The sequence below is a fragment of the Salvelinus fontinalis genome, chromosome 25 (genome assembly GCF_029448725.1).
Source record: "Salvelinus fontinalis isolate EN_2023a chromosome 25, ASM2944872v1, whole genome shotgun sequence".
NCBI classification, from domain to species: domain Eukaryota; kingdom Metazoa; phylum Chordata; class Actinopteri; order Salmoniformes; family Salmonidae; genus Salvelinus; species Salvelinus fontinalis.
In genome coordinates, this window is record NC_074689.1 from 42116317 (window position 1) to 42143194 (window position 26878).

Consider the following 26878-nt stretch of genomic DNA (forward strand, 5'->3'; position numbering starts at 1 on the left):
AATATAACTGGAAACTAAAGTATAAGACCAAAAACAGACAACACAACATACATCACATTAAGAGAAAGCCAGTTTGAAAAAGTGATTCAGACTTAAAGATAGAGACCACCAAAGAGGATATTTAATTAATCAAGTCTTTGAGAGGAGACCACCAAAGAGGATATTTAATTAATCAAGTCTTTGAGAGGAGACCACCAAAGAGGGTATTGCATTAATCAAGTCTTTGAGAGGAGACCACCAAAGAGGATATTTAATTAATCAAGTCTTTGAGAGGAGACCACCAAAGAGGGTATTGCATTAATCAAGTCTTTGAGAGGAGACCACCAAAGAGGATATTTAATTAATCAAGTCTTTGAGAGGAGACCACCAAAGAGGGTATTGCATTAATCAAGTCTTTGAGAGGAGACCACCAAAGAGGATATTTCATTAATCAAGTCTTTGAGAGGAGACCACCAAAGAGGATATTTCATTAATCAAGTCTTTGAGAGGAGACCACCAAAGAGGGCATTGCATTAATCAAGTCTTTGAGAGGAGACCACCAAAGAGGATATTTCATTAATCAAGTCTTTGAGAGGAGACCACCAAAGAGGATATTTCATTAATCAAGTCTTTGAGAGGAGACCACCAAAGAGGATATTTAATTAATCAAGTCTTTGAGAGGAGACCACCAAAGAGGATATTTCATTAATCAAGTCTTTGAGAGGAGACCACCAAAGAGGGTATTTCATTAATCAAGTCTTTGAGAGGAGACCACCAAAGAGGGTATTGCATTAATCAAGTCTTTGAGAGGAGACCACCAAAGAGGGTATTGCATTAATCAAGTCTTTGAGAGGAGACCACCAAAGAGGGCATTGCATTAATCAAGTCTTTGAGAGGAGACCACCAATGAGGGCATTGCATTAATCAAGTCTTTGAGAGGAGACCACCAATGAGGGCATTGCATTAATCAAGTTGGGAGATGAGGAGGCAGTTGATCATCTTCTCCAGACCAGTAATTGGCTACTGCAGCACTGAAAACAGGTACGGAAACTCTTGGGTCACAGTGTTCCTATGAACCACAACCTGAGGCTCACTGTCTTGTAAACACTGCTGACATCACAGAGGGGGCGGTCCCATGCCGGGGACATGAAGCTAAAATAAAACCCTGACTGGTAAAGTGAGGGGCAGGGAGGAGAAGAGAGGGGATAGGTTACCAGCACTGTCACTGTGGTGGACAGGGCCAGCCTGTGGTTGACTCAGGCTAGTGTGTTTGGGAATAGTGCTGTCGGGCAGTGGAGGAAGGGGAGGGGAGGGAAGGGGAGGGAAGGGGAGGGAAGGGGAGGGAAGGGGAGGGAGAAGCGGGAGAATACTAGGCCAGTCGCCCTGAGAGATGTAAATAGACCCTGGAAACAGATCCTTCTTCCAGGGTGGAATTGTTGGGATGACATGCTCAGCTGTCACTGGAGCAGGCAAGAACACACAGTGACAGAGATATATATATATATATATATATATATATAGTGAGAGAGCAAGAGGTAGAGAGAGAGAGAGAGAGAGAGAGAGAGAGAGGGAGAGGGAGAGAGAGAGACTAACCAAAAAGCTAACCTCTCAGATACCAGTCCTATAGAGAGACAGAGAGCGAGAGAGACTAACCATTTAAAGCTACCCTCTCAGATACCAGTCCTATAGAGAGACAGAGAGCGAGAGAGACTAACCATTTAAAGCTAGCCTCTCAGATACCAGTCCTATAGAGAGACAGAGAGCGAGAGAGACTAACCATTTAAAGCTAGCCTCTCAGATACCAGTCCTATAGAGAGACAGAGGGAGAAGCAGCAGTTACATTCATACCTTCAACTTTCGAACGCAGAGGACAGAGAACAGTCAGGAACAAGGGATTGAGAGCAGTTTACCCCTGTGAGTACGTGGAGTGTTTAACATGAAGGGAAATCATGTGGATTCATTTTTGGTGAAGATGGAATTGAGCGTGTATAGGTTTGTTTGTTTGTGTGCATGTGGGCATGGGTGTGTGCATGTGGACAGGGGTGTGTGCATATGGGCAGGGGTGTGTGCATGTGGACAGGGGTGTGTGCATGTGGACAGGGGTGTGTGCATGTGGACAGGGGTGTGTGCATGTGGACAGGGGTGTGTACATGGATGTGTACATGTGGACAGGGGTGTGTGCATGTGGACAGGGGTGTGTGCATGTGGACAGGGGTGTGTGTATGTGGACAGGGGTGTGTGCATGTGGGCAGGGGTGTGTGCATGTGGACAGGGGTGTGTGCATGTGGACAGGAGTGTGTGCATGTGGACAGGAGTGGGTGCATGTGGACAGGAGTGGGTGCATGTGGACAGGGGTGTGTGCATGTGGACAGGGGTGTGTGCATGTGGACAGGGGTGTGTGCATGTGGGCAGGGGTGTGTGCATGTGGACAGGGGTGTGTGCATGTGGGCAGGGGTGTGTGTATGTGGACAGGGGTGTGTGTATGTGGACAGGGGTGTGTGCATGTGGACAGGGGTGTGTGCATGTGGACAGGGGTGTGTGCATGTGGGCAGGGGTGTGTGTATGTGGGCAGGGGTGTGTGTATGTGGACAGGGGTGTGTGCATGTGGACAGGGGTGTGTGCACGTGGACAGGGGTGTGTTTGTTTGTTCTTTAGATATGGTTTCTGCACAGACAGTTATAAGGACAGTTATAAGGTCATGTCTAATTACATTACAGAAAGACATTTCTTCTGATTGGGCTGCTTGGTTAGCTAGGTTCTAACTTCTTTGGTGAACTACGGATAAACACTTTCAATCCATTCTTCCCTATAAAGATATTTTCCTGACAAAGGCCTCTCTCTCCTCCTCTTTCCCTGTGAATCATAAAGCCCTGATTCTTCTATGGACTCTACTGTGTGAATCACAAGGCCAGATTCTTCTATAGGTTCTACGGTGAATCACAAGGCCCTGATTCTTCTATAGACTCTACTGTGTGAATCACAAGGCCCTGATTCTTCTATAGACTCTACTGTGTGAATCACAAGGGCCTGATTCTTCTATAGGTTCTACTGTGTGAATCACAAGGCCCTGATTCATCTATAGGTTCTACGGTGAATCACAAGGGCCTGATTTTTCTATAGGTTCTACGGTGAATCACAAGGGCCTGATTCTTCTATAGACTCTACTGTGTGAATCACAAGGCCCTGATTCTTCTATAGACTCTACTGTGTGAATCACAAGGGCCTGATTCTTCTATAGGTTCTACAGTGAATCACAAGGCCCTGATTCTTCTATAGGTTCTACTGTGTGAATCACAAGGCCCTGATTCTTCTATAGACTCTACTGTGTTAATCACAAGGCCCTGATTCTTCTATATGTTCTACTGTGTGAATCACAAGGGCCTGATTCTTCTATAGGTTCTACGATGAATCACAAGGCCTTGATTCTTCTATAGGTTCTGCTGTGTGAATGACAAGGCCCTGGTTCTTCCATAGATTCTACGGTGAATCACAAGGCCCTGATTCTTCTATAGGTTCTACTGTGTGAATCACAAGGCCCTGATTCTTCTATAGGTTCTACGGTGAATCACAAGGCCCTGATTCTTCTATAGACTCTACTGTGTGAATCACAATGCCCTGATTCTTCTATAGACTCTACTGTGTGAATCACAAGGCCCGGATTCTTCTATAGACTCTACTGTGTGAATCACAAGGGCCTGATTCTTCTATAGGTTCTACTGTGTGAATCACAAGGCCCTGATTCTTCTATAGGTTCTGCTGTGTGAATCACAAGGGCCTGATTCTTCTACAGGCTATGCTGTGTGAATCACAGGGGCCTGATTCTTCTATAGGCTATGCTGTGTGAATCACAAGGGCCTGATTCTTCTATAGGCTCTACTGTGTGAATCACAAGGGCCTGATTCTTCTATAGATCCTGCTGTGTGAATCACAAGGGCCTGATTCTTCTATAGATTCTGCTGTGTGAATCACAAGGGCCCTTGGTCTGTTTATGTATCTGTATTTGTGTCAGAGGCGTTCAGTGCCCTCCCACTCACCCAGTGGCACATTTAGAACAGGCAGCTGTTACAGAACAGCTCAGTGAGTGTATTACGGTGTAATGACTACGGACAGAGAAATGATAACTATTGTCATGTGATCCTGTGTGGTTCAGTTGATAAGAGCACGGCGCTAGAAACGCCAAACAGAACTGTTGTGGGTTTCCTTCCCACTGGATTTGATGGCTGCTCAGGCCTCTAATGCTCCTGAAGACAGACTGCTCCTTCTTGACTTCTTGACTTCCTGACTTCCTGTTTCTCTGTGTTTTTATGTGCTGAATACGGCACCTCAGCTTTTAGCCTCCAAAATATACATACAGTTGAAGTCGGAAGTTTACATGCACTTAGGTCGGACTCATTAACACTCGTTTTTCAACCACTCCACAAATTTCTTGTTCACAAACTATAGTTTTGGCAAGTCGATTAGGACATCTACTTTGAGCATGACAATTTTTCCAACAATTGTTAACACACAGATAATTTCACTCAGGAAGGAGACACGTTCTGTCTCCTAGAGATGAACCTACTTTGTTGCGAAAAGTGCAAATCAATCCCAGAACAACAGCAAAGGACCTTGTGAAGATGCTGGAGGAAACAGGTACAAAAGTATCTATATCCACAGTAAAACAAGTCCTATATCGGAAATTGTATTGGAAAGCTGCCGCGGTCGTCCCCCTCTTCAAAGGGGGAGACACTCTAGACCCAAACTGTAATAGACCTATATCCATCCTGCCCTGCCTTTTTTAAAGTCTTCGAAAGCCAAGTTTTTAAACAGATCACTGACCATTTCGAATCCCACCGTACCTTCTCCCGCTGTGCAATCTGGTTTCCGAGCTGGTCACGGGTGCACCTCAGCCACGCTCAGGGTAGTAAACGATATCATAACCGCCATTGATAAAAGACAGTACTGTGCAGCCGTCTTCATCGACCTGGCCAAGGCTTTCGACTCTGTCAATCACCATATTCTTATGGGCAGACTCAACAGCCTTAGTTTCTCAAATGACTGCCTCGCCTGGTTCACCTACTACTTCTCAGATAGAGTTCAGTGTGTCAAATCGGAGGGCCTGTTGTCCGGACCTCTGGCGGTCTCTATGGGGGTACCCCAGGGTTCAATTCTCGGGCCGACTCTTTTCTCTGTATATATCAATGATGTCGCTCTTGCTGCGGGTGATTCCCTGTTCCACCTCTATGCAGATAACACCATTCTGTATACATCTGGCCCTTCTTTGGACACTGTGTTATCTAACCTCCAAACGAGCTTCAATGCCATACAACACTCCTTCCGTGGCCTCCAACTGATCTTAAACACTAGTAAAACCAAATGCATGCTTTTCAACCATTCGCTGCCCGCACCCGTCCGCCTGACTAGCATCACTACCCTGGAGTGGAGACTTATATTTCCTTCACTAACTTTAAGCATCAGCTATCTGTGCAGCTAACCGATCACTGCAGCTGTACATAGCCCATCTGTAAATAGTCCACTCAATCTACATACCTCATCCCCATATTGTTTTTATTTACTTTCTGCTCTTTTGCACACCAGTATCTCTACTTGCACGTCATCATCTGCTCATTTTTCACTCCACTGTTAATCTGCTAAATTGTAATTACTTCGCTACTATGGCCTATTTATTGCCTTACTTCCTCACCCCATTTGCACACACTGTATATAGACTTTCTTTTTTTCTATTGTGTTATTGACTGTACGTTTGTTTATTCCATGTGTAACTCTGTGTTGTTGTTTGTGTCGCACTGCTTTGCTTTATCTTGGCCAGGTCGCAGTTGAAAGTGAGAACTTCTTCAAAACCTACCTGGTTGAATAAAGGTGAAATAAATAAATAACCTGAAATGCTGCTCAGCAAGTAAGAAGCCACTGCTCCAAAACCACCATAAAAAAGCCAGACCACGGTTTGCAACTACACATGGGGACAAAGATCATACTTTTTGGAGAAATGTCCTCTGGTCTGATAAAACAAAAATATAACTTTTTGGCCATAATGACCATCGTTATGTTTGGAGGAAAAAGGGGGATGCTTGCAAGCCGAAGAACACCATCCCAACCGTGAAGCACGGGGGTGGCAGCATCATGTTGTGGGGGTGCTTTGCTGCAAGAGGGACTAGTGCACTTCACAAAATAGATGGCATCATTAGGACGGAAAATGTTGTGGATATATTGAAGCAACATCTCAAGACATCAGTCAGGAAGTTAAAGCTTGGTCAAAATTGTGTCTTCCAAATGGACAATGACCCCAAGCATACTTCCAAAGTTGTGGCAAATTGGCTTAAGGACTACAAAGTCAAGGTATTGGAGTGGCCATCACAAAGCCCTGACCTCAATCCCATAGAACATTTGTAGGCAGAACTGAAAAAGCGTGTGCAAGCAAGGAGGCCTACAAACCTGACTTAGTTATGGTCTGATGCTCTACTCAGATGTTATTATGATGGTCTGATGCTCTATGTTATTATGATGGTCTGATGCTCTATTCAGATGTTATTATGATGGTCTGATGCTCTATTCAGATGTTATTATGATGGTCTGATGCTCTATGTTATTATGATGGTCTGATGCTCTATTCAGATGTTATTATGATGGTCTGATGCTCTACTCAGATGTTATTATGATGGTCTGATGCTCTATGTTATTATGATGGTCTGATGCTCTATGTTATTATGATGGTCTGATGCTCTATGTTATTATGATGGTCTGATGCTCTATTCAGATGTTATGATGGTCTGATGCTCTATTCAGATGGTATTATGATGGTCTGATGCTCTATTCAGATGTTATGATGGTCTGATGCTCTACTCAGATGGTATTATGATGGTCTGATGCTCTATTCAGATGTTATGATGGTCTGAAGCTCTATTTAGATGTTATTATGATGGTCTGATGCTCTATGTTATTATGATGGTCTGATGCTCTATTCAGATGTTATGATGGTCTGATGCTCTACTCAGATGGTATTATGATGGTCTGATGCTCTATTCAGATGTTATTATGATGGTCTGATGCTCTATGTAATTATGATGGTCTGATGCTCTATTCAGATGTTATTATGATGGTCTGATGCTCTACTCAGATGTTATTATGATGGTCTGATGCTCTATGTTATTATGATGGTCTGATGCTCTATGTTATTATGATGGTCTGATGCTCTATGTTATTATGATGGTCTGATGCTCTATTCAGATGTTATGATGGTCTGATGCTCTATTCAGATGGTATTATGATGGTCTGATGCTCTATTCAGATGTTATGATGGTCTGATGCTCTACTCAGATGGTATTATGATGGTCTGATGCTCTATTCAGATGTTATGATGGTCTGAAGCTCTATTCAGATGTTATTATGATGGTCTGATGCTCTATGTTATTATGATGGTCTGATGCTCTATTCAGATGTTATGATGGTCTGAAGCTCTATTCAGATGTTATTATGATGGTCTGATGCTCTATGTTATTATGATGGTCTGATGCTCTATTCAGATGTTATGATGGTCTGATGCTCTACTCAGATGTTATTATGATGGTCTGATGCTCTATTCAGATGTTATGATGGTCTGATGCTCTATTCAGATGTTATTATGATGGTCTGATGCTCTATTCAGATGTTATTATGATGGGCTGATGCTCTATGTTATTATGATGGTCTGATGCTCTATTCAGATGTTATTATGATGGTCTGATGCTCTACTCAGATGTTATTATGATGGTCTGATGCTCTATGTTATTATGATGGTCTGATGCTCTACGTTATATAATGGTCTGATGCTCTATGTTATTATGATGGTCTGATGCTCTATTCAGATGTTATGATGGTCTGATGCTCTATTCAGATGGTATTATGATGGTCTGATGCTCTATTCAGATGTTATGATGGTCTGATGCTCTACTCAGATGGTATTATGATGGTCTGATGCCCTATTCAGATGTTATTATGATGGTCTGATGCTCTATTCAGATGTTATTATGATGGTCTGATGCTCTATGGTATTATGATGGTCTGATGCTCTATTCAGATGTTATGATGGTCTGATGCTCTATTCAGATGTTATTATGATGGTCTGATGCTCTACTCAGATGTTATTATGATGTCTGATGCTCTATTCAGATGTTATTATGATGGTCTGCGGCTCTATTCAGATGGTATTTATGATGGTCTGATGCTCTATTCAGATGTTATTATGATGGTCTGATGCTCTATTCAGATGTTATTATGATGGTCTGATGCTCTATGTTATTATGATGGTCTGATGCTCTACTCAGATGGTATTATGATGGTCTGATGCTCTATGTTATTATGATGGTCTGATGCTCTATTCAGATGTTATTATGGTCTGATGCTCTATGTTATTATGATGGTCTGATGCTCTATTCAGATGTTATTATGATGGTCTGATGCTCTATTCAGATGTTATGATGGTCTGATGCTCTATGTTATTATGATGGTCTGATGCTCTACTCAGATGGTATTATGATGGTCTGATGCTCTATTCAGATGTTATTATGATGGTCTGATGCTCTATGTTATTATAATGGTCTGATACTCTATTCAGATGTTATTATGATGGTCTGATGCTCTATTCAGATGTTATTATGATGGTCTGATGCTCTATGTTATTATGATGGTCTGATGCTCTATTCAGACGTTATGATGGTCTGATGCTCTATGTTATTATGATGGTCTCATGCTCTATGTTATTATGATGGTCTGATGCTCTATGTTATTATGATGGTCTGATGCTCTATTCAGATGGTATTATGATGGTCTGATGCTCTATGTTATTATGATGGTCTGATGCTCTATGTTATTATGATGGTCTGATGCTCTACTCAGATGTTATTATGATGGTCTGATGCTCTACTCAGATGTTATTATGATGGTCTGATGCTCTATGTTATTATGATGGTCTGATGCTCTATTCAGATGTTATGATGATGGTCTGATGCTCTATTCAGATGTTATTATGATGGTCTGATGCTCTATGTTATTATGATGGTCTGATGCTCTATGTTATTATGATGGTCTGATGCTCTATGTTATTATGATGGTCTGATGCTCTATTCAGATGTTATTATGATGGTCTGATGCTATATTCAGATGTTATTATGATGGTCTGATGCTCTATGTTATTATGATGGTCTGATGCTCTATTCAGATGTTATTATGATGGTGTGATGCTCTATTCAGATGTTATTATGATGGTCTGATGCTCTATTCAGATGTTATTATGATGGTCTGATGCTCTATGTTATTATGATGGTCTGATGCTCTACTCAGATGGTATTATGATGGTCTGATGCTCTATGTTATTATGATGGTCTGATGCTCTATTCAGATGTTATTATGGTCTGATGCTCTATGTTATTATGATGGTCTGATGCTCTATTCAGATGTTATTATGATGGTCTGATGCTCTATTCAGATGTTATGATGGTCTGATGCTCTATGTTATTATGATGGTCTGATGCTCTACTCAGATGGTATTATGATGGTCTGATGCTCTATTCAGATGTTATTATGATGGTCTGATGCTCTATGTTATTATGATGGTCTGATGCTCTATTCAGATGTTATTATGATGGTCTGATGCTCTATGTTATTATGATGGTCTGATGCTCTATGTTATTATTATGGTCTGATGCTCTATGTTATTATGATGGTCTGATGCTCTATTCAGATGGTATTATGATGGTCTGATGCTCTATGTTAATATGATGGTCTGATGCTCTATGTTATTATGATGGTCTGATGCTCTACTCAGATGTTATTATGATAGTCTGATGCTCTACTCAGATGTTATTATGATGGTCTGATGCTCTATGTTATTATGATGGTCTGATGCTCTATTCAGATGTTATGATGATGGTCTGATGCTCTATTCAGATGTTATTATGATGGTCTGATGCTCTATGTTATTATGATGGTCTGATGCTCTATGTTATTATGATGGTCTGATGCTCTATGTTATTATGATGGTCTGATGCTCTATTCAGATGTTATTATGATGGTCTGATGCTCTATTCAGATGTTATTATGATGGTCTGATGCTCTATTCAGATGTTATTATGATGGTCTGATGCTCTATGTTATTATGATGGTCTGATGCTCTATTCAGATGTTATTATGATGGTCTGATGCTCTATGTTATTATGATGGTCTGATGCTCTATGTTATTATGATGGTCTGATGCTCTATGTTATTATGATGGTCTAATGCTCTATTCAGATGTTATTATGATGGTCTGATGCTCTATTCAGATGTTATTATGATGGTCTGATGCTCTATTCAGATGTTAATATGATGGTCTGATGCTCTATGTTATTATGATGGTCTGATGCTCTATTCAGATGTTATTATGATGGTCTGATGCTCTATTCAGATGTTATTATGATGGTCTGATGCTCTATTCAGATGTTATTATGATGTCTGATACTCTATTCAGATGTTATTATGATGGTCTGGTGCTCTATGTTATTATGATGGTCTGATGCTCTATGTTATTATGATGGTCTGATGCTCTATGTTATTATGATGGTAAGATGCTCTATGTTATTATGATGGTCTGATGCTCTATGTTGTTATGATGGTCTGATGCTCTATGTTATTATGATGGTCTGATGCTCTATGTTATTATGATGGTCTGATGCTCTATTCAGATGTTATTATGATGGTCTGATGCTCTATTCAGATGTTATTATGATGGTCTGATGCTCTATGTTATTATGATGGTCTGATGCTCTATGTTATTATGATGGTCTGATGCTCTATTCAGATGTTATGATGGTCTGATGCTCGATTCAGATGGTATTATGATGGTCTGATGCTCTATGTTATTATGATGGTCTGATGCTCTATTCAGATGTTATTATGATGGTCTGATGCTATATTCAGATGTTATTATGATGGTCTGATGCTCTATGTTATTATGATGGTCTGATGCTCTATTCAGATGTTATTATGATGGTCTGATGCTCTATTCAGATGTTATTATGATGGTCTGATTCTCTATTCAGATGTTATTATGATGGTCTGATGCTCTATGTTATTATGATGGTCTGATGCTCTACTCAGATGGTATTATGATGGTCTGATGCTCTATGTTATTATGATGGTCTGATGCTCTATTCAGATGTTATTATGATGGTCTGATGCTCTATTCAGATGTTATGATGGTCTGATGCTCTATGTTATTATGATGGTCTGATGCTCTACTCAGATGGTATTATGATGGTCTGATGCTCTATTCAGATGTTATTATGATGGTCTGATGCTCTATGTTATTATGATGGTCTGATGCTCTATTCAGATGTTATTATGATGGTCTGATGATCTATTCAGATGTTATTATGATGGTCTGATGCTCTATGTTATTATGATGGTCTGATGCTCTATTCAGATGTTATGATGGTCTGATGCTCTATGTTATTATGATGGTCTGATGCTCTATGTTATTATTATGGTCTGATGCTCTATGTTATTATGATGGTCTGATGCTCTATTCAGATGGTATTATGATGGTCTGATGCTCTATGTTATTATGATGGTCTGATGCTCTATGTTATTATGATGGTCTGATGCTCTACTCAGATGTTATTATGATAGTCTGATGCTCTACTCAGATGTTATTATGATGGTCTGATGCTCTATGTTATTATGATGGTCTGATGCTCTATTCAGATGTTATGATGATGGTCTGATGCTCTATTCAGATGTTATTAGGATGGTCTGATGCTCTATGTTATTATGATGGTCTGATGCTCTACGTTATTATGATGGTCTGATGCTCTATGTTATTATGATGGTCTGATGCTCTATTCAGATGTTATTATGATGGTCTGATGCTCTATTCAGATGTTATTAAGATGGTCTGATGCTCTATTCAGATGTTATTATGATGGTCTGATGCTCTATGTTATTATGATGGTCTGATGCTCTATTCAGATGTTATTATGATGGTCTGATGCTCTATGTTATTATGATGGTCTGATGCTCTATGTTATTATGATGGTCTGATGCTCTATGTTATTATGATGGTCTAATGCTCTATTCAGATGTTATTATGATGGTCTGATGCTCTATTCAGATGTTATTATGATGGTCTGATGCTCTATTCAGATGTTAATATGATGGTCTGATGCTCTATGTTATTATGATGGTCTGATGCTCTATTCAGATGTTATTATGATGGTCTGATGCTCTATTCAGATGTTATTATGATGGTCTGATGCTCTATTCAGATGTTATTATGATGTCTGATACTCTATTCAGATGTTATTATGATGGTCTGGTGCTCTATGTTATTATGATGGTCTGATGCTCTATGTTATTATGATGGTAAGATGCTCTATGTTATTATGATGGTCTGATGCTCTATGTTGTTATGATGGTCTGATGCTCTATGTTATTATGATGGTCTGATGCTCTATGTTATTATGATGGTCTGATGCTCTATTCAGATGTTATTATGATGTCTGATGCTCTATTCAGATGTTATTATGATGTTCTGATGCTCTATGTTATTATGATGGTCTGATGCTCTATGTTATTATGATGGTCTGATGCTCTATTCAGATGTTATGATGGTCTGATGCTCTATTCAGATGGTATTATGATGGTCTGATGCTCTATGTTATTATGATGGTCTGATGCTCTATTCAGATGTTATTATGATGGTCTGATGCTCTATGTTATTATGATGGTCTGATGCTCTATTCAGATGTTATTATGATGGTCTGATGCTCTATTCAGATGTTATTATGATGGTCTGATGGTCTATGTTATTATGATGGTCTGATGCTCTATTCAGATGTTATTATGATGGTCTGATGCTCTATGTTATTATGATGGTCTGATGCTCTATTCAGATGTTATTATGATGGTCTGATGCTCTATGTTATTATGATGGTCTGATGCTCTATGTTATTATGATGGTCTGATGCTCTATCCAGATGTTATTATGATGGTCTGATGCTCTATTCAGATGTTATTATGATGGTCTGATGCTCTATTCAGATGTTATTATGATGGTCTGATGCTCTACTCAGATGTTATTATGATGGTCTGATGCTCTATGTTATTATGATGGTCTGATGCTCTATTCAGATGGTATTATGATGGTCTGATGCTCTATGTTATTATGATGGTCTGATGCTCTACTCAGATGTTAATATGATGGTCTGATGCTCTATTCAGATGTTATTATGATGGTCTGATGCTCTATGCTGTTATGATGGTCTGATGCTCTATGTTATTATGATGGTCTGATGCTCTATGTTATTATGATGGTCTGATGCTCTATTCAGATGTTATTATGATGGTCTGATGCTCTATTCAGATGTTATTATGATGGTCTGATGCTCTATGTTATTATGATGGTCTGATGCTCTATGTCATTATGATGGTCTGATGCTCTATTCAGATGTTATTATGATGGTCTGATGCTCTATGTTATTATGATGGTCTGATGCTCTATTCAGATGTTATTATGATGGTCTGATGCTCTATTCAGATGTTATTATGATGGTCTGATGATCTATGTTATTATGATGGTCTGATGCTCTATTCAGATGTTATTATGATGGTCTGATGCTCTATTCAGATGGTATTATGATGGTCTGATGCTCTATGTTATTATGATGGTCTGATGCTCTATGTTATTATGATGTCTGATGCTCTATTCAGATGTTATTATGATGGTCTGATGCTCTATTCAGATGTTATTATGATGGTCTGATGCTCTATTCAGATGTTATTATGATGGTCTGATGCTCTATTCAGATGTTATTATGATGGTCTGATGCTCTATGTTATTATGATGGTCTGATGCTCTACTCAGATGTTATTATGATGGTCTGATGCTCTATTCAGATGTTATTATGATGGTCTGATGCTCTATTCAGATGTTATTATGATGGTCTGATGCTCTATTCAGATGTTATGATGGTCTGATGCTCTATGTTATTATGATGGTCTGATGCTCTATGTTATTATGATGGTCTGATGCTCTATGTTATTATGATGGTGTGATGCTCTATTCAGATGTTATTATGATGGTCTGATGCTCTATGTTATTATGATGGTCTGATGCTCTATGTTATTATGATGGTCTGATGCTCTATTCAGATGTTATTATGATGGTGTGATGCTCTATTCAGATGTTATTATGATGGTCTGATGCTCTATGTTATTATGATGGTCTGATGCTCTATGTTATTATGATGGTCTGATGCTCTATGTTATTATGATGGTCTGATGCTCTACTCAGATGTTAATATGATGGTCTGATGCTCTATTCAGATGTTATTATGATGGTCTGATGCTCTATGCTGTTATGATGGTCTGATGCTCTATGTTATTATGATGGTCTGATGCTCTATGTTATTATGATGGTCTGATGCTCTATTCAGATGTTATTATGATGGTCTGATGCTCTATTCAGATGTTATTATGATGGTCTGATGCTCTATGTTATTATGATGGTCTGATGCTCTACTCAGATGTTAATATGATGGTCTGATGCTCTATTCAGATGTTATTATGATGGTCTGATGCTCTATGCTTTTATGATGGTCTGATGCTCTATGTTATTATGATGTTTTCTGATGCTCTATGTTATTATGATGGTCTGATGCTCTATTCAGATGTTATTATGATGGTCTGATGATCTATGTTATTATGATGGTCTGATGCTCTATTCAGATGTTATTATGATGGTCTGATGCTCTATTCAGATGGTATTATGATGGTCTGATGCTCTATGTTATTATGATGGTCTGATGCTCTATGTTATTATGATGTCTGATGCTCTATTCAGATGTTATTATGATGGTCTGATGCTCTATTCAGATGTTATTATGATGGTCTGATGCTCTATTCAGATGTTATTATGATGGTCTGATGCTCTATTCAGATGTTATTATGATGGTCTGATGCTCTATGTTATTATGATGGTCTGATGCTCTACTCAGATGTTATTATGATGGTCTGATGCTCTATTCAGATGTTATTATGATGGTCTGATGCTCTTTTCAGATGTTATTATGATGGTCTGATGCTCTATTCAGATGTTATGATGGTCTGATGCTCTATGTTATTATGATGGTCTGATGCTCTATGTTATTATGATGGTCTGATGCTCTATGTTATTATGATGGTGTGATGCTCTATTCAGATGTTATTATGATGGTCTGATGCTCTATGTTATTATGATGGTCTGATGCTCTATGTTATTATGATGGTCTGATGCTCTATTCAGATGTTATTATGATGATGTGATGCTCTATTCAGATGTTATTATGATGGTCTGATGCTCTATGTTATTATGATGGTCTGATGCTCTATGTTATTATGATGGTCTGATGCTCTATTCAGATGTTATTATGATGGTCTGATGCTCTATTCAGATGTTATTATGATGGTCTGATGCTCTATGTTATTATGATGGTCTGATGCTCTATGTTATTATGATGGTGTGATGCTCTATTCAGATGTTATTATGATGGTCTGATGCTCTATTCAGATGTTATTATGATGGTCTGATGCTCTATGTTATTATGATGGTCTGATGCTCTATTCAGATGTTATGATGGTCTGATGCTCTATTCAGATGTTATTATGATGGTCTGATGCTCTATGTTATTATGATGATCTGATGCTCTATGTTATTATGATGGTCTGATGCTCTATTCAGATGTTTTTATGATGGTCTGATGCTCTATTCAGATGTTATTATGATGGTCTGATGCTCTATGTTATTATGATGGTCTGATACTCTATGTTATTATGATGGTCTGATGCTCTATGTTATTATAATGGTCTGATGCTCTATGTTATTATGATGGTCTGATGCTCTACTCAGATGTTATTATGATGGTCTAAATCAAATCAAATTGTATTGGTCACATACACATATTTAACAGATGTTAATGCTTGTGTTTCTAGCTCCAAAAGTCCAATAGTATCTAACAATTCAAAACAATACAATCAAATCTAAAAATAAAAAAATGGAATTAAGAAATATATAAGTATTAGGAAGAGCAATGTTGGGTTGGCATAGACTAAAATACAGTAGAATAGAATACAGTATAAACTTATGAAATGAGTAAAGAAATATGTAAACATTATTAAAGTGGCCAGTGATTCCATGTCTAGTGGCAGCAGCAGCATCTAAGGTGCAGGGTTGGGTAACAGGGTGGTAGCCGGGTAGTGATGGCTATATAACAGTCTGATGGCCTTGAGATAGAAACTATTTTTCAGACTCTCAGTCCCATCTTTGATGCACCTGTACTGACCTCACCGTCTGCATGTTGGCAGGGGGAACAGGCCGTGGCTCGGGTGATGATGTCCTTAAAATATTTTGGGCCTTCCTGTGACATCGGGTGCTGTAGGTGTCCTGGAGGGCAGGTAGTTTGCCCCCGGTGATGCGTTGGTAAGACCTCACCACCCACTGGAGAGCCCTGCGGTTGATGACGGTGCAGTTGGCATACCAGGCGGTGATACAGCCCGACAGGGTGCTCTCAATTGTTCATCTGTAAAAGTTTGTGAGGGTCTTAGGGGCCAAGCCAAATTTCTTCAGCCTCCTGAGGTTGAAGAGGCACTATTGCGCCTTCTTCACCACACTGTCTGTGTGGGTGGACCATTTCAGATTGTCAGTGATGTGTACGCCGAGGAACTTGAAGCTTTCCACCTTCTCCACTGCTGTCCCGTCGATGTGGATCAGGGGGTGCTCCATCTGCTGTTTCCTGAGGTCCACAATCATCTCATTTGTTTTGTTGACGTTTTGGGAGAGGATTTTTTCATGGCACCACTCCGCCAGGGCCCTCACCTCCTCCCTGTAGGCTGTCTCGTCATTGTTGGTAATCAGGTCCACTACTTTTGTGTCGTCTGCAAACTTGATGATTGAGTAGGAGGCGTGCGTGGCCACACAGTCATGGGTGAACAGGGAGTACAGGAGGGGGCTGAGCACACACCCTTGTGGGGCCCCAGTGTTGAGGATCAGAGTAGTGGAGGTGTTGTTTCCTACCTTCACCACCTGGGGGCGGCCCATCAGGAATTCCAGGACCCAGTTGCACAGGGTGGGGTTGAGACCCAGGGACTCCAGCTTGATGATGAGTTTGGAGGGTACTATGGGCTGAGCTATAGTCAATGAACAGTATTCTTACATAGCTATTCCTCTTGTCCAGATGGGATAGGGCATTGTGCAGTGCGATGGCGATTGCATCATCTGTGGATCTATTGGGGCGGTAAGAAAATTGAAGTGGGTCTAGGGTGTCAGGTAAGGTAGAAGTGATATGATCCTTGACTAGTCTCTCAAAGCACTTCATGATGACAGAAGTGAGTGCTACGGTGCGACAGTCATTTAGTTCAGTTACTTTTGCTTTCTTGGGTACAGGAACAATGGTGGACATCTTGAAGCAAGTGGGGACAGCAGACTGGGATAGAGATAGATTTAATATGTCCATAAACACTCCAGCCAGGTAGTCTGCGCATGCTCTAAGGACGCAGCTAGGGATACCATCTGGGCCGGCAGCCTTGAGAGGGTTAACACGCTTAAATATCTTACTCACGTCGGCCATGGAAAATGAGATCCCAGTCCTTGGGAGAGGGCCGCGTTGCTGGCACAGTGTTATCCTCAAAGCGGGCGGAGGTGTTGAGCTTGTCCAGAAGCAAGACGTTGGTGTCCGCAACGTGGCTGGTTTTCCCTTTGTAATCCGTAATTGTCTGCAGACCCTGCCATATACATCTCGTGTCTGAGCCGTTGAATTGTGACTCCACTTTGTCTCTGTACTGACGTTTTTGCCTGTTTGATTGCCTTACGGAGGGGAATAACGACACTATTTGTATTCAACCATATTCCCAGTCACCTTTCCATGGTCAAATGCGGTGGTCAGTTCTTCCCAAATGCTACCATTTATCCATAGTTTCTGGTTTGGGTTTTAGTAGTTACCGTGGGAACAACATCCACTATACACTTCCTGATGAACTCAGTCACCGTGTCTGTGAACACGTCCATGTTATTCTCAGAGGCTACCCAAACATATCTGTCAGCGTGATCAAAACAATCTTGAACTATGGATTTCGATTGGTCAGACCAGCGTTGAATAGACCTTAGCACGGGTACTTCCTGTTTGAGTTTCTGCCTATAGGAAGGGAGGAGCAGAATGGAGTCATGATCTGATTTGCTAAAGAGAGGGCCTTGTAAGCATCTCAAAAAGGTGAGTAGCAGTGGTCTAGTGGTTTCCCTAAGCGAGTACTACAATCAATGTGTTGATAGAACTTCAGTAGCATTTCCTCAAATTAGCTTTGTTAAAATCCCCAGCTACAATAAATGCTGCCTCAGGATATGTGGTTTCCAGTTTGCATAAAGTCCAGTGTAGTTCCTTGAGGGCCGTCGTGGTATCTGCTTGAGGGGGAATATACACGGCTGTGAATATAGCCAAAGAGAATTCTCTTGGTTGTCATATTGACCTGACATAATGATCCTTTTCCTGCAGGCCCAAGATCCATCCTCTCCAACCAAGAGAGGAGGGAAACCATCCAAGGTAGGCAGAGGAAACTGGAGAACTATTGTGTTCATAAACTCCCAGAGTTGGCATGGCAAGGTGCAAGGTGTGTTTTACAAGGATTGTTTGTTTGGCTTGCGGTTAACGGTGTGTTGTTGTGTGTTGTTGTTCTTGTTATTGCTCTTGTTCAGAGGATAACAATTTGAAATATTATATTATATTACACATTTGAAAAATGTGACATGTCTGCTTTCACCGAGGACTGTGACTTATGGCATTGATTGTTTTGGAGTTCAGCAAACACATTGTTCTGGAGTTGAGCTTATAGAATATTTTGAGTTCAGCAAACATCATTTTTTAGAGTTGAGCTTATAGAATGGGCAGCAGGTAGCCTAGCGGTTAAGGGTCAGTAAACTAAAGGTTGCTGGTTCGAATCCCCTAGGTGACAAATCTGTCGATGTGGCCTTGATTGCTCCTGTAAGTCGCTCTGGATAAGAGCGTCTGCTAAATGAGTAAAATGTAGAATGCAACTTGGTTTGTGGAAGGCTGTTTGCAACCTAACCAATGGTAATGTATGGCTCAAATCCCTTCAAGCACGGCTGTCCTCTCTGCGCATGGTTTTCTTTGGATTGGTACTTCCCTCAATGGAGACAATGACAAAAATATCCCCTTTTGCTTTCCATCTAAGATGGCGGAGGTTAGCCAACAGAGGAAAGATGGTCTTCTTCAACCTGGTCCATCCAGACTTCACCCAGAGGCAGGACCCATTGTGAGAACATCCAACCAGCCATCCATAGCCTCTCCCACTCTTCCTTCCAAAGAGGCACTGTCGGCATTGTACCAACAGCGACAGAAAGTTGAGCTGCGGAGGCTACTGAAGCACACCCACCCGGAGCTGAGGAGCCTGGAAAGCCTGGACGGGGTGGTGGATCAGGAGCTGGCTGAGGTGCTGCGTTTAGAAACCCAGCCGATAGCTGACGAGACTGGATACGAGGGAGAGGTCCTGTCCAGACGGTTGTTATTTGAGAACTGTGTACAGAGCAATACTGTGCATCCCCACACTTCTAAAATGCACATCACTGAGGGGGCCGGGGTTGGAGTTGGGGCTGGAGTTGGGGAAGGGGTTTGGGGAGATGTGAAGAGAACATCAGCCTTGTTTGAACAGCCATGGTATAAACAGAACATTCAGGAGGAGAAGGTTAAGGAAATCACGGACCAGGTGGAGAGGACTGATGCTGCTCATGGGGAACTTACTGAGTGTGAGGAGCAAGAGATTGTCAGGTTGGACGTCCAGTCTGCTAGGAGGCTGTTTGAGAGCCAGCAAGTCGACACCCCGAGGGCCAGCCAGGAGGACGTGATCCTGAACAAGGTTATCGTGTCGGAGGACGAGAGGGGAGCTGTTCAGAAGAGAAAACAAGTGTTTGAGACAAGAAGCAGTAAGACAGTTCAGAGAGCGATCAAAAGCCAAATTTGTTTTAAAAATCTTGACGTGAGTTCTCAGTCTGAGGGAGCTCTGGGTGTCGGTGTTAATAGTGCAGATACCGAGCCTGAGGTTAACAAAGTCCGGCCACAGCATGCAGGGGTCTCCACAGTCAAACAAGTCTTTCAGAGAAAGTCACAGTGTGTTTCAAACGCAGATGTTGATGTTGAAACTAGTCCAAGAACTCCAAAGTATCAGTCTGCAGACGTTTGCCAGACTTCTCTAATTGAAAACCAAGCAATAACTAAAAGTGGAAAACCATCACATCTGCAGGAACCAAAGCCCCAGAACACTAGTTCACTCCCAGGCGACCTAACTCCTGACAGAAGGGTCCAGGAGGACATGTTAGAGTTAGTGGCTAACGTAAGGAACAGAGCTCAGTTGTTTGAGTCCACTCTGTTCGACCTGATCAACCACCATAACAGAGAGGAGATAGAGATGGTGGCAGAGAGCATCAACGAAACATTGAACTCTCTCTATCACTTCAACGCCATCCACTCCCACGGATCCATCATCAAGGCTAGCGAGACAGGAAGTGGTCAAAAGGCTAGGTACAGGCTGACCCCCGGTCTGGGACCAGAGATAGAACAGGAAAAGGTGACTGAGGGCAGGGTTAAGAATTTTATGCTCCAGCTGTTACCCCGGGCAACCCTTAAGCCTCAGGTAGTTTACCTGAAGGAGGACGCGAAGAGGAACGTGGAGGTCTCCATGGTGATAGTACCTTTCCATCAGGTACGTCTGGCTTCAAACCAAGAGAAAGAGTTCAGAACAGCTAACGTTGTCCAGCTCATTGAGGACATCCTCAGTCAGGACAGCTCTCTGAGGAAAGGAGTTATTATACAGGAGGACGATCAGGGACAGACTGAGGTCACCGTTTACTCCCTGTACAATGATTCTGAAGGAGAGGTGGAGAGGTACTACCCCCCGCAGGAACAGAGGACGGAGACCAACGTCCTAGACATTACTGCGGGCGATGAGATTAAAACTGAGAATGGTGAAGTAAGGAGAGGCGATGTGAAGTCAACCATCAGCTCTCTCTTGGCCACCAGTCAGGAACACTCAGCCCCAGCCACTTACAAACCTGAGGTCAATGTCACGGGGAATGTCAAGTTATTTAGGAGCTGCATTGAAAAGGGAGATCTGGAGTATCTGAAAACCCTGCAGGTCCAGCCAGAGAAGGAACTCCAGACTGATGTTGTAACAGGTGTCTCCACGGAGCCAAAGATACATAATCAACAACAACAACCAGAGGATCAGTTGGAGCAGAAGGATCCGGATATAGTGCTGAAGAACATATTCTTAGCCAACCAGAGCTGTGCCCAACAGAAAGAGACGAAGGCAGAGAAGACCTCTAAAGCAATAGTACAGGTCCAGCACAACTCTGTGGAGATGAACAAGACGTGCTCTGATTCTGTTATAAAGAGCTCCACATCCCAGACATCCACAGAGCAGCACCAGGAGGAGGAGGAGGAGGTAGTGAGAGGTCATGTACAGGCAGCGCTCCATTCTCTGGAGAACACTAGTGGCGTTAATGTCAGCCGAGGAGACTTCGAGGCTGCCATGATCTGCAGGAAATCTCCAGAATCTCAGAAAGGAAGCCATAAGAAGAAGACTGATGTGAGGTATGCTCCCCAACACAGTGAAGTAAAGACTGGGACTCTGACTGACGCTCAACAAGCCCTTTCAGTAGTGATGAGTGAAGGACAAGCCATCTCTGTGAAAAGCAGTGACACTGTAGTAGATGTCCAGCAGACCTCTGTGCAGAAGGAAGAGACCAGCTGTAATTCTGTTATAAAGACCTCCACATCCCACTCCTCTATCACCTCAGAACATGAACCTGCACCCTGCTGCCGCAAGACCGAAGAGGCTAGCTGTGCTGCTACGTCTTCTGAAGATCTACAAAATGCAGACGCCTGGAGTGTGGAGGTCCAAGAGGGCACTGAGGTGGTCCAGAGAGGACACTTAAAAGCTGCCAGGAATTCTTTACAGAGTGCTACAACAGAGGAGGAGGAGGAAGAGGAGAAGGAGGAGGTACTGAGAGGTAGTGTACAGGCAGCGCTCCATTCTTTGGAGAAGACTAGCGGCGTTAACGTCAGCCAAGGAGACTACAAGGCTGCCATGATATACAGGAACTCTGGGAAATCTACATTTCAAAGCCATAAGAAGAAGACTGATGTGAGGTATGCTCCCCAAAACAGTGAAGTAGACACTGGGTCTCTGACTGAAGCTCAACCGTTCTCTTCAGTAGCGATGAGTGAAGGAGAACAGGTGGCCACCAAGGAGCTGAGAGTAGCAACTGCAAAACCCCCCAGCCCAGACCAAACCACAAATAAACTAGCTACAGCCTCCACTTTGAAACATGAATCTCAGACTGGCTCTCAATCTCCAGCTCCCTCAAAGAAAAAGAAAAGACCTGTTGGCCCAAAACCAGGTCTTCTGCCGAAACCAGCAGTTCCTCCTAAACCAGGTCAGATGACAGGAAGCACAGCTAGTCAGTCAACAGAGACAGAGGTACATATCAGTGAAAGCCACACCATTTCTATAAGAACTACTAGTAGTATTTCTAGTATTGCTAGTACTGATAGTACTCAACTGAAAGAGTCAACCAAAAGTCAACCGAAGGAATCAACCAAATGTCAACCAAAAGAATCAACTAAACATCAACAGAAAGAATCAACCAAAACTCAATCAAAAGAATCAACCAAAACTCAATCAAAAGAATCAACCAAAACTCAATCAAAAGAATCAACCAAAACTCAATCAAAAGAATCAACCAAAACTCAATCAAAAGAATCAACCAAAACTCAATCAAAAGAATCAACCAAAACTCAATCAAAGGAATCAACTAACAGTCAATCAAAAGAAGAGCAACCTCCCCAACCATTCACTATCAAACCAATGTCCTACGCAGATGCCCTTTGTAGAGGCTTACAACAGACAGATAGTGTTACAGAGGCACAACAGAGTAGCTACGTATCTGAGAGGCCAGCATGGAGCTCAGTAGGAACAGCTGATACTGGGGCTGCCGAGGCCACCCAACACACTGGTGATGCAACCCCACTCAATGAGGAAATTACATTAAACCAGGAAGGTCAAGGGTCTGAGGTCTTCCCTCAGAGACAGACTAGTTTGACCTCTGTTCCAGTGGAGGAGAGCAACACTAAGTCACCACAGGACAGGACTCCTACAGAGCGGAGCCAGGGAGCAGGACCCAAGGGGGCCCTAGAGGACAAAGAGGAGAAGGTCAATGAGGACTTCATAGGGTTTCAAGCAGCACTTCAGAACTTTGGAGGGAAGAGCAAAACCCCTGTGAAACCTAAACGAGTGAAGAGGACCCAGAGTGAAGAGAACCAGAAACACACCTCTCTCACAGTTCCACACACGGCTGTGGGACAGCAAGCCAGTGACCCTTCACAGCCTCGACCATGCAGTAAACCACAGAACGACATCCAGGAAGAAGAGAAGGAAAACTCAGTGGTAATGAGGGAGAAGAAAGCGGAGACGGAGGATGAGCGTGGCCAGAGGCTGTCGGTCCACATGGATAAGATCATGAGGGGTAACGTGACCATGGCCATGGAGATCTTTGACAACCTGAGGAAGCAGGAGGAGCTGAAAGAGATCTTGACCTGGGTGGAGGAGGTGGAGGAAGACACCAGCCAGGTGGACGTCAGGGCCCTCAGGAACATCTTTGAGAACGTACCTGACTGGGTCGTTGCCCCGAGAGACAAGAGACAACGTAAACAACAACAACAAACCAAGGTGGAACAGAAGATCTCAGAAGTGAAGAGATCAGAGACGCCGAAAGATGATACCGAGACCTCAATGTCCTCCATGGCTCTTGTGTTCGGAAATCTGGAGAGAGCAAGTGAGGAGATCATGAACCTGAAGGAGCAGACGTTAGCCAGACTGATGGACATAGAAGTGACCATTAAGAAGGTTTTGTACTCTGTGTCCACTCTGAAGTCAGACTCTGACATCGCTGGTCTGTCTGGCCTGTTTAAGGAGTCCCTAAAGGGGACATCAGCCCAGACCCAAGGCTCCACTAGCATCATCAGCACTATCAGCACCGGCTCCTGTAGCAGAGCTAAGACGGCCCAGGGAAAGGACAGCCCTACCACTAAGACACAAAGAGACCCAGGTCTGCCAGCTGATGAGGGACCAGTCATTAAGTCCCAGAGCAGTCCTCCATCCTCCCCCTCCTTCATCTCCATTCAGTCTGCAGCCAGGCAGGAGTCAGAAGACAGACAACAGGAGTCTGCAGACAGACAGAAGGGTTCTGCAGCCAGACAGAAGTCCTCCCTGCAGCCTCCACTGTGCTCAGCCTGTCAGCTCAGCCCGAAGTGTCGCCCTTCCGGTAGCCCTTGTAGCAGAAGCCCTCTCAATCAGGAACGTCAGGTCAGCGTACTCGAAGTGAAGACAGCCCCAGAGGGGAGTGAGGTCGTTGGCACTAAGACAGTCAGGGAGAACTAGGAGACGACAGATCAGTTTGGCAACAGGGTCCTCCTCCACCAAGACCTCCACTGTGGTGACTCAGCAGACACCAGCACCTCTCCTAGGGGTCAGGTAGTGACCCCGAGTCCAACCATGTATTGGGTAGTGACATACCCAGAGGTCAAGGTCATCCTGCCTATCAACAAACCTTCACCGCCGTTTTAAAATGGTGCTTGCAACAGCAAGGGTGGTGGGTTCGATTCCCGCTGGGGCCACCCATGCAAAAATGACTGCACTCATGACTGTAAGTCGCCTTTGGCTAAATGGCATATCTTAGAAACTGTTTGATTGAATGAGAAAAGGCACTTCAGGTAAAAAAATATATAAAATGACAGTCAGGAAGACAAGATGTTTTAAAGTGTGTGATTTCATGAAACATTTTGGATAGAATTGTAATAAAATGTTGTTGGTATATTCTCTTGTTCCGCTGCCTATTATCTGTCCTGCTTATCAACAACACACACACACACACACACACACACACACACACACACACACACACACACACACACACACACACACACACACACACACACACACACACACACACACACACATCTCCCCCCTCTCCTTCAACTGCAATGACAGTCAGATCTCTTTCTTTCCTCTTTCCAAATATCACAAAAACATGAGATGAAATTCAGAGGCCATTCATTGTTTTCAGTCATTAAACATGAGCCTTTCTCTAGTCCACATTACAGCTGTTTGCCATGTAATAACTTATACAGTTGAATTCGGAACTTTACATACACCGTAGCCAAATACATTTAAACTCAGTTTTTCACAATTCCTGACATTTAATCCAAGTACAAATCCCCGGTTTTAGGTCAGTTAGGATCACCACTTTATTTTAAGAATGTGAAACATCAGAATTATAGTAGAGAGAATGATTTATTTCAGCTTTTATTTCTTTCATCACATTCCCAGTGGGTCAGAAGTTTACATACACTCAATTAGTATTTGGTAGCATTGCCTTTAAATTGTTTAACTTGGGTCAAACGTGTCAGGTAGCCTTCCACAAGCTTCCCACAATAAGTTGGGTGAATTTTGGCCCATTCCTCCTCACAGAGCTGGTGTAACTGAGTCAGGTTTGTAGGCCTCCTTGCTCGCACACACTTTTTCAGATCTGCCCACAAATGTTCCATAGGCTGGAGATCAGGGCTTTGTGATGGCCAATACAATAACTTGACTTTGTTGTCATTGGCCATTTTGACACAATTTTAGAAGTATGCTTGGGTTCATTGTTTATTTGGTAGACCCATTTGCGACCAAGCTTTAACTTCCTGACTGATGCCTTGAGAAGTTGCTTCAATATATCCACATAATTTTCTTCCCTCATTATGCCATCTATTTTTTAAAGCTCAGGTGAGACAATGAGATCTGCTCGACAGTGTTAACCAATCAAACTTATCGATCATCCATTTTAATTATTCACCGAATCCTTGATGAATGTAAATTCACACAGTCACTTGTCAATTGGGAATCAAACTCTTATTAAAATGATGTTTACCGTAAAACTTTGAACGAAGAGTCTCAAATAGCCGCCGCTTGTGTCTGTAACATAAATTATGCCCGAAATTGGGATGGAAATGTATTTATGCAAATAGTGTCATAATAATGCAGAAGGCGGAGTTTATGAGATTAGATTAGATTATTATTATTATTATTTATGGGATGAGATTATTAGATTAAATACATGATCTTCAAAGGGTGCACAGTGAAAGTGCACAGTGATGAGCTTGATGCTCCTTTCTAATAAATATTGAGGGTCTTGATCTGGTGAAATGATATGATCGATGCTTGGCTGCAGTTTGACAAATACAAATAATATTGCTCTTATCCGTAATAATCTCAACGTAGGTTGCCTGTCTGCACTGTATGTGTGAGCTGTTGGCTGGAGTGCAGGCACCAGACCAGAGTGGGCACATTTGCTATATAAACGCAAAAGTACAGTTAAAAATGCATTGGAAACCCATTTAACTTGTATTTTTCATTCGGTACCTGGGAATTCAACAGCAAAAGGTATTTTTATATGCACTACATAATCACACACTGTCTTTTATCCGCAAAAATTCAGTCTGATGAAACTTCTCTGGCGGGAAAATGTGCATATTGTTTTATGCAGACATTAGAATATTTGCATGAAAATCTGTCTCCAATGGAAGCCTAGCTACAGTGTGTCAATGACAACACAGATCACGGATATTAAGACATTTATTACAATCCTGGACGTGAATGCTGGAATTAAACAATTAACTTTGCAAATGAGCAAAAGATGTATGCATTAAGGAAATAGGCGCAGTGGGTCTGCTGTTGTAGCATGAGCAGCTATGCCCGGGAGATCTACTGTGTAAGTCCACTACCAGCAGCTGTTCAGCAGGAAAGGGAA

The 26878-nt window shown here is 42.1% G+C and overlaps 1 protein-coding gene across 2 annotated transcripts; it reads left to right on the forward strand.

The window, feature by feature from the left end:
* Positions 1-1613: 1613 nt before the first annotated feature.
* On the forward strand, positions 1614-24903 carry LOC129823284 (xin actin-binding repeat-containing protein 1-like). 2 transcript variants are annotated; one of them, XM_055882216.1, is made up of 3 exons: positions 1614-1893; positions 18510-18557; positions 19207-24903. In XM_055882216.1, exon 3 carries the CDS (start codon positions 19207-19209, stop codon positions 24466-24468), a length of 5262 nt encoding a protein of 1753 aa, XP_055738191.1. In that variant the 5' UTR covers positions 1614-1893; positions 18510-18557; the 3' UTR covers positions 24469-24903. The 2 variants fall into 2 exon arrangements, with proteins under 2 accessions (XP_055738191.1, XP_055738190.1); XM_055882215.1 differs by lacking the exon at positions 1614-1893 and having other exon boundaries at positions 15942-18557.
* Positions 24904-26878: the final 1975 nt, after the last annotated feature.

Coding starts and splice junctions, on each gene's coding strand:
- LOC129823284 (XM_055882215.1), top strand. CDS start 18,492: ATGATCCTTTTCCTGCAGGCCCAAGATCCATCCTCTCCAACCAAGAGA. Junction 18,558..19,206: donor GAGGAGGGAAACCATCCAAG/GTAGGCAGAGGA, acceptor TTTCCATCTAAG/ATGGCGGAGGTTAGCCAACA.